Below are 16676 nucleotides of genomic sequence, written 5' to 3' on the forward strand. Positions count from 1 at the left end.
GTTAAAAATAAAAACATTTGGAATAGGGAAAACTCCCACCTTACTTATGTCCACCTCATCTGGCACCTCTAGCACCTCATCAGCTTCCATTTCCAATTCTCCTAAAGAAAGAAATTATATTCACACCAATAGAATAATCATGAAATATTTATGGAAAATGTAACTTGAACATGTTATCATCAGTTGTCAGATTAGTTGTTGCAAACCTATTTTAGTTAAAGTTATACCTGTCTTCATTTCTTTGCGCCTTTTTCTGAGAAGCTTTCTTTCAGCATCTGATCTTAAATTATAAAAAAACAAAACAAAAAAAACAAAAAACAAGTGAACTACAGTTTGCCTAGCAAGTACTTACTCCACACAGGAAAAAACACCATAAAATACCAAATACTGTGCAAATTAACATCATTAAAGAGAGGACAAAAAACTGCTACTTCTACTCCTCCTTCAACTACTAATACTAATAAATGTGTTTTATTTATTGGAAGTACTTGCAAATAGGCTTACTTGACGGGATAATTTGTTAGCAGGAGCAAGCACCACCATCTCCTTACTGCAGCCATGTCAGACTGGAAAATATGCTTAATGTAAATCACCCTTTGAGAATATACTTTTCCAAAATTATTAGTTTTGATAGCTCACCTCAGCAAAATCAAAGAGACCTCCCATTACAACATAGAGTGTGTACTGTAACATTAAGAGTAAGTTACATCAAAACAGACATAAATAATAGTAATGAACTTTAATTAAATTGTTTTAGGAGACTGCATCAATATCTTAAGTTAGTTGGATATTGGTTTTGCTCAAACCACAAAATAAATTAATGACAGACAGCAATCTGACAAAGTTATCAAAAAAAAAAATTATTATTGTTATCAAACAATTCTTCCTACCATCAACACAAATACTCCACAGTTATTTGAACAATTCTGCCTTGGAGCACCCTGTTGAGTTCATTTGAAATAAACATGTTATAATTATTCAAAAATAAACTGTGTTTGAATATCTGAAATGTAATTTAGTTATGGCAACAAGAAAACTGCTTACTTTGAGATCATCACGTCCATACTCCTTCCACGGCCCAGGATGTAGTTGCTGTGCAAGTTTTCTACAAAGCATTAAACCACAACAACAATTAAAACAAAAATGGATTAAAAAAAATTATAGTAAAAATGCTAATAAACAAACAAACAAACTGGGGTGGAACAACCCCAAACAAATTTGACTCATTTATCATTGTTTAAACAATTTTATCTATAAACTATAATAGAATTCCAGCGATTAGGTAAATGTAAATAGTTTAAGCATCAATGAAAAATGAGCCATAAAACAAAAAAACAAAATGCATGCAAATGGATGTATGGCACAAAAACAGAACTACCATAATCCTGAACTAATTTTGAACTCTTAATATTTTTCTGAAAAAACCTGTAGGGACCAACGAAACGACAATCGCTGAAGTCAGTGCCGTACAGTGAATCAAGCAAATACATCTCTCTGCTTTTTGGTTTCATGATCTGTAAAACTGGTTCTATTAAGTGATTCTTGGAAGATACAATTATTAGTTATGTCAAAATATCTCTGTGTTACTTGCATTAAGGAGAACTGATCATTTAAACATAAAATACTTACACATATCATCCAATGGTTTGTAGCCCATGAAGGCAGTAAGATGAAGTCACATCTTGCTATATGTTCCTAATACAGACAACAAACATTTTTAAACACCACCTAAAATGACCCTAGTTTACTTCTATTAAAATTTCAGTCATACTTACAGGTAAGTTAGCTGAAGGGTCTGCACAGAATGGTGGCAACCATGTCACTGTCACATATGAGCTAAAACAATGGACCTTTATGTTCTGGTAGATACCATTTAAAATTACAGTTAATTTGATTGCATATAAAGGATCACTTATGCACACTTTCCTAAAAAAAAAAAAAAAGGTTCCACACAGCAGACAGGAAAAAATTACCTTTAAGTCAGCAATATCCCTGACAACTGAGAGGCAGGCATTCAAAATCTGTAATTTGAGATAAAAAAAAAAAAATTCATATTCGCTCATCACAAAACAAAAACATTTTTGTGCATGTGATAAAACTCACAGTCCCTTCAACATCATTTGGATGGCCCAAGGTAATAAAATCTGATCTGTCCAGAATTGTTGCTCCTACTTGAGCCAAAAATTGTTGTTGTGATTCCTTTTCATTTAAAGCATTTTTTATCTAGAAAAACAAAAACAATTGTAAGCATGATTACTTTGCATGAAAATGCAAAATAATTCAACATACCATCTTAATTTGGTCACTGCTTTGTGGATGCATCCAGCATGCCCTGTTTGGCTGCACATTTCGTAGGGCTGTCAAGTCCATCAATGAACCCCGGCTGGGGTCTGAAAAGAGACAAAATATTATGACGCAACTGTGCTAAGTGAAGTGAGATTTTACAAGTGCAGTGTTTATCATGACATTACTTACAGTGTACTGGATCTATTTGTGTAATATCACATGAGAGTCTCTTACTATCATTTAAGGACTGTGGAGGCGTACCTTCACATACAGGACAAGAAAAATCTATTTTACAATATGTGACAAAATTACTGGTCATTGTAAGATGTAAAAATAATAATAAAAACTTACCAAGTACTATCTGACCATAATCATTGAAGGTTAACTGATCACTAGGTGATACAACTTTTTTCAGGCTGTCCTCCATGTTTTTATTCTGTGCGATGTTATAATGGTGAATGATGTTGCGCATCAAAAATGTGTGTCCTGATGGCGTGAGCATGTTAAGGAAATAATTGTTTTTGCGCATTGCAGCAAAAAGTTGCTCTGCGGTTTGAGTATTTACCCAGCCACAAAGTTCTGGGACTACCTGGACTCTCCTAAGAGCATCTCTTGGGTCTTTTGTATTGAATTCGTGGAATCTGTCATACAAAGCATAATGCTCTGATGATCCAGTCAAAGGATGGCAGTTGGTATCCTCCTCCTCCTTCTTATTTTTCAACCATGTTAGATTAACTTTGAGCTTGCCTTCTTTTGCTAGCTGGATATTGGCTGTAGTTGGTTCAGCAAGTCTCCCTTCATGGGGACTGAAAGGTATAGAATCTGCTTCACGAAGATTAACGTGTGCTGCAAGTCCTCTAGCAAAGTCGTATATAACAACATTAGGAAAGTGCTTCCAACTCAGCAGCAAGTCCGCAAAGTCTCTGGGAGACTCTGCTCTTATGTTGAATTTGATGGAATAGACTACTCCACCATGACATGTAATGACTGCCCAGCCACCTAAGAGAAAAGTACAAAAGTACAATTTAAAGAAAGTACAGTTTAGAAAATGACAAAATCATTACAATGGTTACTTAAACAAAAATTACAAGTAACACTTCAACTATTAACTTAATTTTTCAGAATTTAGTTTAGTTTTTCACTAGGTTTTCATAATTTCTTCATACCATACTCGTAAATTTTGAGTAAATCTACCTACTTTTACCAACATTTTGTCAGTGGGTTGACTCAGAGACTAGTTTAAACAGTATTAATTAACCCATGAATAAATTGCAAGTATTTTCTTACAGCAAATGAAATTTGTTATCTGCCAATGAAAGCATTATTGCTGAAAATGAAATGTCCATCAACATAAATTTAAAACTCCTGGGACATTATTATTATTTTTTAATCAAAGCTATAACTTTATGTATTATTAAGATATATTATTATTATTATATACATAGATATTTAAGTGATAAGAGTCAGGCAATTTACCAGAAGCACCCCAAATCTGCTGGAAGATTTTTTCGTACGCTGAGCGGTTTTGCATCTCCGTCCGCAAATGTAACACAAGATCCATCCTTGATCCCTTGGTGTCCAATCCACATTCTTTGCACAGCTTCCTCACTGCATCAACCTAAACATATGACAGACTTTGGTTAAAACCAAAATTGTTGCAAAACGTAATTAGATGTTGTAAATTTGTTCTTACCTTAAGATTAAAGAGCTCATCACCTAACCTTTCCTCTGTGACGTCAAGATCTGGAACATCACAGGACTTTTTTTTTTGTAGTTTTGCATGCTCAGTGTTTAAAACAATGTCTGAATTCCGGGTATTAGGTCCAATCCAAGGAGCCCAGGAATCATAACTGGGACGAACTACAAAGGGGTTTTTCCTGCCACCTTAAGAGAAATACAGAGTGTACAAGTACATTAAAGAATTTCTTTAGTTACACAGACCTAAATAATATTACACATTAAATAACTTACTTGAAAGAAATCCCCGGCCAATCATCTCCATCGTTACGGATTCCCAAAAAGAGACAATGTTTGTATCACCCTTGAATTCTGATGGTGGTGTGGCTATTTCACTGACTGCAACACACAAATTCACAAATCAGGAACATGCTGTTTTTAGAAAGCATGTGTAATACAATGTACACAACACATACTTACAAGGAATACTGAAGACTCCTTTCTTGTGGAGATCCATGATCACCACTTTGGGGTGATAACCACAATTGATGCATGTGTAAGAATAGTCATGGCTGCCCAAGGCTTCAAAGTGGAGGTAACCATGGAGCACTGTGTCTTTGCTGGGAAATTTTGCTTTGGCAGTGGCTTCAAGTATGCTCATTACTCTGCTAACAGCAGTGTGATTCTAAGAATATTCACAGAGTATATAAAAAAAAAAAAGTTACATGACATAACACGTATTACATGAAACAATATTAACATCAGTAGTTGTACATATTACCTGAAGAGCATTGCGAAAAATCAGACACAAGTGTAGAGAAAGCAGAAGGTGGTCATTGAAGTTATGGATACCATCAGTGAATTCCTGGTACCTGTACATCATGCTGCAGTTGCTGCAGACTTTGTAGTAAGTTGAAATTCCTTAAATTGAGAGCAGAAAAGTTAAACACAAAATAACAGTACACTCTTTAAATAGAATGTTTTATTTAACAATATTTACCTTCAACTACCCCAGTGAAGGTCAGAATCTTTGCTCGTGAGGTTATAATAATTGGGTCACTTAGAACATGATTACCCTCACATTCGGAGCAGAACACTTCTTCAGGAATTAGTTGGTGTCTAAAGTCACTACCATGTTGTAGACCACCAACCAAATTTTCAGGAAAGTCCACAGGTAGAGATTTATTTTAAAAAAAATAGCGTACCATCCTCTCTATTCCATCATCATTAGGTGGGTACTGACGATCACTACAGTCATCCACACTCTCAGGATGCGGTTGAGGTTTCTGCATGGAATCAATCCTTTCGGTGGTCTTCACCTTCTGGAATAGAGCTCTCTCATTTTGAAATAAATGCCATTTAGCTATTGCTTTATGAATACATGACTGTTTTGTTTTATTACATGGACAGGCCCATGTGATCTTCTTACTGTCATATACAACAGTAACTCTTCCAAGTCTACAGTAATAAGACATTTTTGGCTCATACACTGATATATATTTTTTCGTTGAGGGACCAGCAAATGTGATCTCTACAGAAAGTGGCACATCTTCTTTGTTTGCCATGCATTGCCTTTCGATGCATGCATCTTTCCTACTTTCTCCAAACCATTTTTCTTTCACCATCTCTGTTAGGGCTTCCTCTTTGAGATTAACAGAATTGCCATCATCTTTGGGACAGAAAGCTAAAGACATGAGATGGCAGCACTCAAATGGTTTCAGGCCACTCCTTTGAGCAAATTCAGCACTGGCATTGCATTGGTCTAGTTCACACATAACTTTGTCATTTACACCCCAAATCTTTTTTTGAACATGGATGGGAAGAGATGGTGCACTGAAAGATTTTGCCACTGCAAAAATTCCATGCTTACTGTCAATGCACTGGCAAAGTAGATGTCGTTCTGATGTGATGGCCTCTTTAACTGTGGTGTGCTTTCTTCTAATGTGAACACTTAAGTTTTTTTTATTCAATTCCATATCACAATGATCACATCTAATTCTTTTCTTCTTTGGTTGAAGACGATTTACTGTTGGTTGCACTGGTGGAACATGGACAGCAGAAGTAGTCGGAGATGGAAATACTTGGGTGGATGCAGAAAGAGAAAATTGAGCTTCAGAAGGAGGGCAAGTTGTCCCAGATTGCAAAGGTAGACATAAGGGACTTGTCCCAGATTGCAAAGGTAGACATAAGGGACTTGTCCAAGACTGTGTCATTGGTGGAGACCGAAACACTGATGTAACTGGAGATGAAGATGTTCGGATAGCCATGGGGCATGACAGGGGAGGCGCCTGTGTAATGACATGAGAAGTCTGTGCCAAAATATTTGGAAGTGGAGCAGTGGCTGCTGGGCTATGCAGGAGTGGAGACTGAGCTTCCTGGCCAGGAAATGCCAACTTTTGTTTACATTTTTTTAAACGAGTAATTAACTGCACTTTTCTTATTACTGTAGCAGGACAGTAACAGCAGTGAAAATGTGCATTTTCCCTACAGTGTGAATTGCACTTAACAATCACAAAATCTGGGGGAAAAAGTTACACAGAATACACACATGCATTACTCTGATCAAATTTTATAAAGCAAATTAATATTGTATTGTAATACAGTTTTTGTAATTAATACAGTATTGTATAGAGGTGAAATTATACTCACCATCATGATGTTCTGCCAATTTTAGATGATTCTCTACATGGCAATCAATGGACAGTTGTGATGTGGTTTTGTACGTCTCACAAAAAGGACAGTGATACAGGTTACAGCACCGTGTGCACCTTGAAATTACAGGGCAACTGCCCTTTTTAAAGACATTCATCTAGAACAATACAATAACAAATAAATAATAATCAGTAACCGAGCAAAATCATGTTAATTTTACATTAGCCCTGCAGTCTGTCCATATGGTATTATGTTCTGAAGTATAAGATTAAAATGAGAATCACTGTGATACAATCAATATTGTTAATTAATCCATCGTTTTTCTGCAGATTCTTCAAAGAAGATCAAAGCAAGTGCGATTGTTCTTCTTCTTCTTCTTCTTCCCTTTTTTTGGAGATTCGCACCAATTTCGCGCATTACTGCCACCTACTGTGCACTCAATCCAGAGACTCTACCTCCTTTCCCCATCAAGTGCGATTGTTCACCAACTCTCTACCTTATATACTGTCTATGCTCTCTACTAGTGCGCAATCGGCGCATGCATATGACGTCACAAAACACGCCACCGCGCATGCGCGTAACAGCGTCCACTACGTATTGGATCAGATCCAAATACGTCATCGTGCTACAGGCTGCAGCGAGGGCTGTCTCGAAAAAACGGCCGCGTCGCACCGCGTGCGCATCGCGACCGCGTCGCTTCCATTATGAGCGCGCATACCGCGTGCCTACATTGGAAATAACGAAATTGAGCATGCAAAAGACGCGATATGTGAACGGCCCCTAAGAACTGCGGTCTTCTACTTCAAATATGCCGTGGAGAATCACAGAAAGTGACCGAATTCAAGAACATTGTTGCGGCATCTCTCAAGCAACGAATAAACACCGCTAACTCAGAGAATGCAGTGAAAACTCCTCTTCTCGCGTCTGCCCTAGACCCTTGGCACAAACATCTCAGGTTTCTCGATGAAAACATGAGAGAAGTAAGAAAAAAACACTTTTTTTGAACATTATCATAACATTTTCCTTGATGCGAGTGGTGCGGATGCAGTCGTCACGATGAAGAAGATGCAATGCCCACTCATCGGAAAAGGCTGAGCCAGTTCTCCAGCGATGATTACAGAGAGTCCAGCCGAGACGAGTGGGAACAGTTCTTGCTGGAGCCATGTATTCCACCAGATGAGGATCCCATTCAGTGAAGAAATGAAAACACGAAGCGCTTCACAAAACGTATTCGCTTAGCACACCGTTATTGTGAGTCCCGACAACGTCTGTGCCGTCAGAGCGCGTTTTCTCCACGGCCGGCCTTATTGTTAACAGACTAAGGAGCCGACTTTCCCCCGATCATGTTTACATGCCCGTGTTTCTTAACAAGAACATGTAAAACAATAAAAAAAAAAGCAAAAAAGATTTGCTGACAGTTTAAAAGTTAAGTGTACAATATAATTGCTGCAGGCTGCTTTACCCTGTACTTTTATTTGTTTGCACGCATTGTTAAAGGTTTTCAGCTACAAAACACAATGTGTAATGTTCAAGCTTATTGTGTGTAAGCTTGTTCAAAATGACGAAAACAAATGTTGCTGAAAAATAACGTCTGACTCATTAAACTTAATTTAAATAAACAAATATTCAAATATTCTTTTTTTGTGAGCTCAAATATTCGAATGTGATATTTGTGGAAAACGCCCATCCCTAGTAAGTCAGTCTTGTATCTAGCAATGTAGCCTACTACAACTGTTGGAACATGAAAACCCTTTCCAGGGATCTTTAATATGTAAATAATTGTATACTGTAAATATATGAAGGGAGGTATTGGCAAAATCTCACCTGTAGAAAATCACTACGAGAAATACAAGATTAAGAATTTGACTGTGTTATTTAAAATTTTAATTAAAACACATTGGACCTTTTAACCCAGTCAGTGGAATTGTCAGACGGTCCCTTGGGTGCGGTAGCACGTCAATAATTTCTTCAGTTTAAATTTTCAGAATATACCTAGATTGTTTTTAACTCATTTTTTTATGTTAATATAAATTGGTTGCATATTGTTAAAACTAATCGTGGTATTGATATCTTTGTGTGACTGTCGACTTTATAGATCAGCGGTAATGGAAATCAATTATAAAGAAAATGCAGCGCATTGGATTCTTTTTGACCCCATTTGCTTGCCTGTATATAGTTTGCATAATCATCAATAAAATGTATTCTGAGATCTGAGGTCTTATATCACAGTATTATTTGACTGAGAAGCATTACTCGTCATTGGGGAATCCTGGAGTGTGACGTGAGGGGATCCCCAGTATTACAGCTCAGCACGCAAAAGCCATGACACAAAGTTACGGAAACTAAACAACCGAAAGCAATATGTGTCTTCCTTAGATGTAATGTTAGTTCTGTAATTCAGCGATGGGTAAAACACCATTATAATCTCCTTTGAATGCTGCTTACTTGGTAACAGCAAAGAGGTTGAAATAAACATACGCACAATCAGCTTTTCCACATGCCCCGATAATCAAAACTTCTACTTAGCGCTTGCTTAATTTCTGCAGATCAGTTTTTGTAACTGTATTACTTAATCCACCTGTTGCTTTGGCCTTATATAACAGCCGCTTGCACCACCTGTTGGTGAGCGACTGACAGCAGTTGGAGATCATGCCTCTGTGCTCTACTGCTATTCCTGCAGCTCCCGGATGTGAAAGGGCGAATTATCTGCCGAATTTTAACCACTGAATTTGTGGAAGCGAATTTGGAAAGTGAAATAAAATGGACCGAAATTTGCCTGTCGAATATTATACATCGTATTTTTTTAACCGATTTAATATTTTGGAAGTGAATTCTGGAACGTGAATATGAATTATTGATTTTTTAATTATGAAAAGGTGTGTGAAATATTTTCAATTGAAATATTCACAGCTTAAATGAACAACTATATAAAATTTCAGGACCTAACAATGCAAGCCCTGGAAATACAAGGCATTAAAATGCAAGTACTGTTAATGCAATGCATTATTTTTCAGTTAGTGCTATTCAGCATGCTTTTTTGTTTCAAAGACATAAGTCATTATTTTACTTCCATAGAATTAACACTTGCAATTTTGCTGTGTATGTGGTTACCAGGGAGTTAACATCCCTAAGGTGTTCTGATTGGTTGTGAACATGCTTCTATATGTGTGGATGATAGGATTTTTTGGGTGGTTACCAGGATGTTGTTGTGTTCTGAGTGGTTTTTATCATGCTGCTGATATGTGGTTGCTAGGGCATTCTAAGTAGTTGCCAGAGCGTTGCTATTTCCAAAATGTTCTGAGTTAATTTTAACATTCTGTTGTGTAGCTGCTAGGGTATTTTGAGTGATTGTTAGGGTGTTTCTAAGGTGTTTTGAGGGCTTTTTATCATGTGGCTATGCTGTTGGTTGGGCATTTCAGACAGTTGCCAGGGCATTGCTATTTTTAAAGTGTTCTGAGTATTTTTTTATTTATTTTTTAATGTGCCGCTGTGCAGCTGCTAGGGTATTTTGAGTAATTATCACATTGTTTCTATAGTGTTCTTAAGCCCCCTTTCCACTGCACACGACATTCGGACACGATTGTCGCATTTCTCCCTCTAGTGGCAGTCGCGCTGAACTTTCAAACTGGTCGTGCAGCAACCGTTACCTTGGCATATTCACCATGGTAAAATTAATAATTTTAATGAATATAATTAATGTATGAATGCATCGTCACAAATCAGATGACCCCCAAAATAAAAACAGTAGGTTTTATTCGGCTAATCATTGTAAATAATGGTTTAATAATTATTAAATAATTTTTTCTGCCATAATTATTCTAAACCACCATTTTACAGAAATCGTGTTTAAAGAATAATGTTAAAGTTAACAAAATAATGGTAATTCTGACCTCGCACCGATTGTTTTGATTAGAATACATTACATCCGGTCGGGCGTTCGCATACGGTCTAGTCGCAGAAGTTCAAATATTTGAACGTATCCGAGGCTCAAATCGGATCCGAAATTTCCGCATACGCATGTGATCGGAACTCCACGCAGCTCCCGCACTACTTTCCATTGGAAATGAATGACTTCCGGTCTGTCGCTTGCCGTTCTTCGGAGACAGTGCAAAGGCGGCTTTACGCCGCCTTCACACTGGCAGTTGAAATCAGCTCCGATACGGCAGCGAAACGACCGGAAGTCATTCATTTTCTATGGAGATTCGCAGACCGCATGCGAATGGGTCCGAACCAGGTGCGAACGAGTGCGGTGCAAAAAAAATCGTGTCCGTTGGCCATCCGGATGCGTTCAAAAAATTGAACTCTTGCGAAAGGCTACGGACGGTTGCGTCTGAACAACGGTGAGGATTTCAGGGAGTATTTCAGGGTGTCGCGCTGTCAGCCTTTCCAACCTTTCCGCCATTTTTGTTCTACTCGGTTCCGAGGCTTCCGACACTTTTCACCGTTGTGTACGACGTCCACTGGGGGCGTATTGCGTATTACGGAGCTGATTTCAACTGCCAGTGTGAAGGCGGCGTTAGTGTTTTAGCATCTAAGGTGTTCTGGGTGGACATGGGTGTTGCCATGTGGTTGCCATGGAGTTATCATTGCTAAGGTGCTCTGATCGGTTATAATAATGCGTCTACAAATGTGGTTGCTTTTGGGCGGTTTCTAAGACCTTGTTGTTGTTGTGCATGTTGTCCAGATGGTAAGGTATTTTGAGTGATTTTCAGGGCGTTTCTAAGGTGACACTTTCTTTCCCTTATCTACATGTCAATTTATGCAATCTTAAATAGAAATGGGTTTTACAGCCTAATGTCAAACGTTTTTTACGTTTCAAAGCCATGTTTAAACCCAGGGGGAGATTTTTAACCCATGTTGGACCTATAATGAACCTATAATGCCACATCAAACAATTTATTAATCTCCAAAGCATCATATAAACCCAATATAAAATAGAAATGGTAAAATTTGCTACTAAAGAACCACTTAAGAGTCTTTATTGGCAACACATGGTATTTACTCTGGGATTACAGTGGTTTAATGTTTGCATGTGCTCCATGCAATCTACTGTACAAAAAAAGCATCTTGTTCTCTTTCCTTAGTAATTGATGTTTTGTACTTTGTAATGTTTTGTACTATAAGTCCATATTAAGCAAATAGAGCAAGGGTTGATTGGCTTTTCTGTAAGTGGGGAGCCATGGGTCACATACACCAGCTTTAAATTGTTTTCCAGGAACACTTAACATGCCCCACAGTCTTCAAATGGTTAGACCACTGATGGGCCAAATGCACCGCTCACCAAAGGTGTGCCTGCAGGCACAGTAGGCCACTGTACCAATGATGACGTGTGCCCAGCATGGCTTCCCATACAGAGGGTGAATGCGGCCCCAGAGGCCCAGCTGACATTTCTAGCCCAGATCTGCTCATGTGTTGTGTGTTATTCAATTATAACCATTTCATCTGTAGGGGGTTGAGTTATATAACAATACACAGAGAATCTATTCATGAGAACTCGCTCTGTAAAAGCTCCTGTTTCCAATTTAACACAACAAGGGGGTTAACAACCCTCTTGTACTAGCCTAAATGTATTGTTTTTTTTTCAGAGGTTTCTTGCAGTGCTTTAAGAATGGTTTAGTACTGTATGTGTCTATATTAAAAAACAAAGGACCATAATGTGGCTAGTATGCACTTGCAGTGTAAACAGCTACACTTGTAATAAAGATTCTTTACTGGCACCTATGGTTCCATGAAGAACCTCCAACATCCATGGAACCTTTGCATTGTACAAAGGTTTCTTTATAGTGGAAAAAATTATATTGAAAAAATGTTTTTCACACTAAGAAAAAAAAAATATATATATTTTAAGAACTTTTCACAGAAAGGTTCTTTGTGGAACCCAGAATGGTTCTTCGCTGTGAAAAAGTTTAGTCCTTTTTGTGTTATACTGTCTGAAACATGTATCTAATCATGTAGTCATGTTCCAGAGAACAAATAAGATCTTTACTAGTCAAACAATATTTAACACAAAATGTGATGTGTTGTGGCAGTTGATCTTCTTATAAATCATTTGGCCTCTTCCATTGCTCTTTACAGGGATATTGGGTTTCATCCTGTTTTCAGTCAAAAATCTCTCCAATGGATGGCAGGAACAATGAATACTGTCATTCTCCTTCATCTGATCTCAGTCCATGATCACTGTAGGTAGATCAGAGGGCCTCAGCAGAGTCAAGGTGGTAATATAAGAAAGCCCTAGTATAATCTAGTAATATATGAAAAAAAAGCTATTTTATTCTATTTTTTAAACTAGAATGTTTGTCGCATCATCAGTAAGCTATGCATTTATTAACTACTAGAAAAGTTATGCTCTAATTCTAATGATTCTATCTGAGATGGATGGAATGCTAGATAGAAAGATAGATAGATAGAACAGTGGTTGTTGATGGATTGATGGAAGGAACAATGGATTTGTGAATGGATAGATATAATTAGGAGCTACTACTGTTAAAGATCTGAAACACTTCCCCACTGCTTTAACAATCCCAAGTGTTCACTTTTAACATCAACTGACACTTATGAGTGGCCTTAGAAGAAAAAAAGCCACCTGTAGCTCTGAAGTCTGCTTTTAAAGAGGATCGCAGAGTTAAAGTCTCTTCCCCTCTGATGCACGTGCCTCTGAACCCTGTCGAGAAGAGCATCTGCACTGACTGCTGCAGGAATATGGGTTGAGCTCCTCAGGGCAGGCCCTAGTAGTCATTTGACAGAATCCATAAATGTTTAGTGCTTGTTAAAAGCAGAAAAAATACTTTCCCGCTCAGTGTGAGGAGGACACCAAAGGTCAAGGTCCAAGATATGAGTCAGAGACATTATTTTTAACAGATGGAGCTGATAGTTTAGACAAAATTAAGGTTCTTAATTGGCGCTGATGGTTCCATGAAGAACCTTTTAACATTCATGAAAACTTTCCACACTTTTAAAAATAAAGATTCTTTATTGGTATCTATGGTGCCATTAAAAGCCCTTAACATCCACCTTTCTTTTCCACAAAAGTTTCTTTAGATTTTTTTAATTTTCTTCATACTCAGAAAAAAGGTTCTTTTTAAGAACTGTTCAATGAAAGGTGCTTTGATGAACCCTTTTGGACTTTTATTTTTAAAGGTGCCAATGAGATCTTTGACGAATCTTATTATTGAAGGTTTGTTCTTCTAGCACAGATGACAGTTTTACCAGGTCTAACAATCAAAATATCACTAGAAAAAAATGCTGCAAAAATATTCTCAACACCTTATCTTGCAAAACCTGAAAGGATTGTGATCCAAAGAGACCAGAGGAGCTACAAAGATCTTGATGGTTAAATTAGTCTTTTTTTTGTGTGGTCTGTCTTGAAATTGAAATGTTTTTACAATTGCTAACAGACAAAATCCTCACACTTTGATGAGTGATTTACATCTTTTGCTCACATTGATAGCTCTTTACTATCATGCACAGTTGAGGTTTTACAGATTTATGATCTCAAACACTGCCAGAGAAAACAATCCTCCTGTGTGAAATGACCCCCTAAAAAGTCATACCGCGTTGATAACCGCTCCCATTTTTAATGACTTGACATTGTAAGCTTAGCGTTTTATGAGCAAATGCACTGTTTGCCGGCTGGGATAAAACTAAACTTGCCAGTTTAAATAATGGAGCCTGAAGGGATCATTTTTGGTATATACTCTTGGCATTTTGCACAATAGACTATTTTTAACTCTCTTTTTGTGTTCGATCGATAGATAGATAGATAGACAGACAGACAGAAAGATAGATTCCCTTTCATAGGTCACTTCGATGCTGCGGTGACGTCACCACGTATGGGAACACCTTCGGTGTGACGAATGTCTGAAGCCCTATACCATCCCGCCAATCCTATTGGCCAAATAGCGCGTGGCACCGCCCAGCATGCGTAGGCATATATATACCTGGTGCCGCGCGCCATTTACCTCAGATTTCATTCCTTCAGTACGAAGCGAATCTTCTGTGCCCTATTGTCTCGCGTTCTCAGCGATCGTCACGAGCAGTATACTCCTCTCCGCGGACGCGATGAGTTTCAAGAAGTGCAAGGACCCGTGTACCAGGTACATCGTTCAGGGGGACACTCATGACAGGTGCGTAGTCTGCCTAGGCTTACACCACGCACAGGAGGCGCTTAGCGGCCTTTCTTCATGCCCCCATTGCGATGGCCTGCGACTCAGGGTCCTTCGCTCGAGGGTAGATGTGTTCTCCGATGTCGCCGTGTCTAACCCCCGCCACACCACTTCTGCGACTGCCGAGGCACCGCACGAGGTGATAGCTTGGGGTGACACGTGTGACATGGAGCTCGAGGACAGTTCAGCGATGGAAAATTACTCTCCACATCGCTCGCTCTCCCCTACCGTAATACACAGGAAAACTTTTGAACCTGTCGTCTTTTCCTGTGAGGATTTACGGCCCACACCGGGGGCATGTAGTGCCATCTCCTTCGGTTGTGACCGCCATGATGACGACGTTCTTTCCACTGCGGCCTCGGGGTCCGAGGACTTCGCGGCCGACACGAGCCCTCTCCCTCCTAGTGGACAGGAGAGGCGTGTTTCCCCCTCCTACAGTGAGCTGTTGGATGTGGTTTCCCGTGCAGTGGGTACATTGGGGCTGGAATGGGAGGTTGAGAAGGCCGAGGCCCAACCTTCTTCGAAGCTGGACGACCGTTTTCTAACTAGTCGGACACCTGCGCAGCCCCGGAGGCCTTTACCCTTTTTCCCGGACCTCCACCAGGAGGTTTCGAGGTCCTGGAAACAGCCGTTTGCGGCGCGCATCACGAACGCTGCGGCCGCGGATTTCGCCACCATTTCGGGCATGGCGAGTCACGGCTATACAGCGATACCGCCGATGGAGGAGACTCTCGCCGAACATCTTGCGCCTAATTCGGCCGCGGCGTGGAAGTCCCGCCCCCTCCTCCCCTCGAAGGCGTGTCGAGTCACGTCTAGTTTAGTGGGAAAATCCTATATGGCCGCTGGTCAAGCGGCTGCTTCGCTTCATTCCATGGCGGTCCTTCAGGCCTACCAAGCGGAGCTGTTAAAAGGATTGGACGAGGGGGACGGCATTACACCTGAGGCGGTCAAGGAACTACGGCGAGCAACTGATTTGGCGCTTCGTGCTACCAAACATACTGCTCGAGCAGTGGGCCGTTCCATGGCTGGATTAATTACGGTTGAGCGCCACCTCTGGCTTAATCTCACCGATATAAAGGAAAAGGATAAATCTTTCCTCATGGATGCCCCTGTGTCTAAGGACGGTTTATTTGGAGAGGCGGTCACTTCAGTGGTGGAGAAGTTCACAGCAGCGAAACAACAATCAGCCGCTTTCCGCCAGCTGATTCCCCGCAGACCCAGAGAGGTTGAACGCCGTCAGGCGCCCGCGCGTTCTCGCTCAACCTCCTCTCACCGCCAGCGAGTGCCCTCTCGGGAAGAGCCTTCACCTATGGCACCCCCTCGCAAGGACTGGGGCCCTAGGGTTGTTCCACCGGCTCAACAACGCCAGCGAAAAAGGTTGAACCTGAGTTCGACGGCCAAGGCCTCTCGTTCTCGGGCACATAACAGCAGCTCCTGATTTTTTCGCTGCCTGCCAGGGACTGTGCCCTCCGCTAGAGAGCGCTGTTGGACCGCTTTCGCGCATCCAACACTCTCATTGCAGTCCCCACGCTCAAACCCTGACTGTTTCGCCGCAAACAGCGCCTCGAACAGCATTGGAGCGAACTGTAACACCAATCGCTTCCTCAGACACTATGCACGATCCAGTTTTCAGAGCTCGAGGAGCGCTTCAAAGGGTCTTCATCGAACGGCCCGTCATGACGGCTCGCTCAGCCGCCGCTGTTTCGCTAGCGGCAGAGCCCGATGCTCAATCTGTTGGCCTAATTCCTGCCGTGGACACGTTTCAGGATTACGTACAACGAGATACAACGCCTGCTCTGCATATACTTCCCCTGTGCACGAACACCGTGAGTCTTTCGTGCCCGGACATTTCTATGTGTGCAACAGCGTTGCAGGAAACGAACATGTTGAAACCGCTAA

General features: G+C 40.1%; 1 protein-coding gene and 1 long non-coding RNA gene across 3 annotated transcripts; both read right to left on the reverse strand.

Moving 5' to 3' along the window:
- Positions 1 to 205: 205 nt before the first annotated feature.
- LOC132132722 (uncharacterized) lies at positions 206 to 2389 on the reverse strand. Of its 2 annotated transcripts, XR_009429068.1 has the most exons (10): positions 2290 to 2389; positions 2104 to 2223; positions 1974 to 2021; positions 1776 to 1859; positions 1630 to 1695; positions 1045 to 1105; positions 891 to 941; positions 640 to 684; positions 505 to 566; positions 206 to 280 (listed from the first exon to the last, which is right to left on the reverse strand). It is a non-coding gene; the product is annotated as an uncharacterized LOC132132722 (long non-coding RNA). The 2 variants fall into 2 exon arrangements; XR_009429069.1 differs by lacking the exon at positions 1974 to 2021.
- A 653-nt stretch (positions 2390 to 3042) lies between these two features.
- On the reverse strand, positions 3043 to 5078 carry LOC132132395 (uncharacterized). The gene is made up of 7 exons (XM_059544759.1): positions 4964 to 5078; positions 4745 to 4884; positions 4444 to 4628; positions 4258 to 4362; positions 3980 to 4170; positions 3763 to 3904; positions 3043 to 3092 (listed from the first exon to the last, which is right to left on the reverse strand). Exons 2-7 carry the CDS (start codon positions 4753 to 4755, stop codon positions 3043 to 3045), a joined length of 684 nt encoding a protein of 227 aa, XP_059400742.1. The 5' UTR covers positions 4756 to 4884; positions 4964 to 5078.
- Positions 5079 to 16676: the final 11598 nt, after the last annotated feature.

The sequence above is a fragment of the Carassius carassius genome, chromosome 49, assembly GCF_963082965.1.
Source record: "Carassius carassius chromosome 49, fCarCar2.1, whole genome shotgun sequence".
NCBI lineage: Eukaryota > Metazoa > Chordata > Actinopteri > Cypriniformes > Cyprinidae > Carassius > Carassius carassius.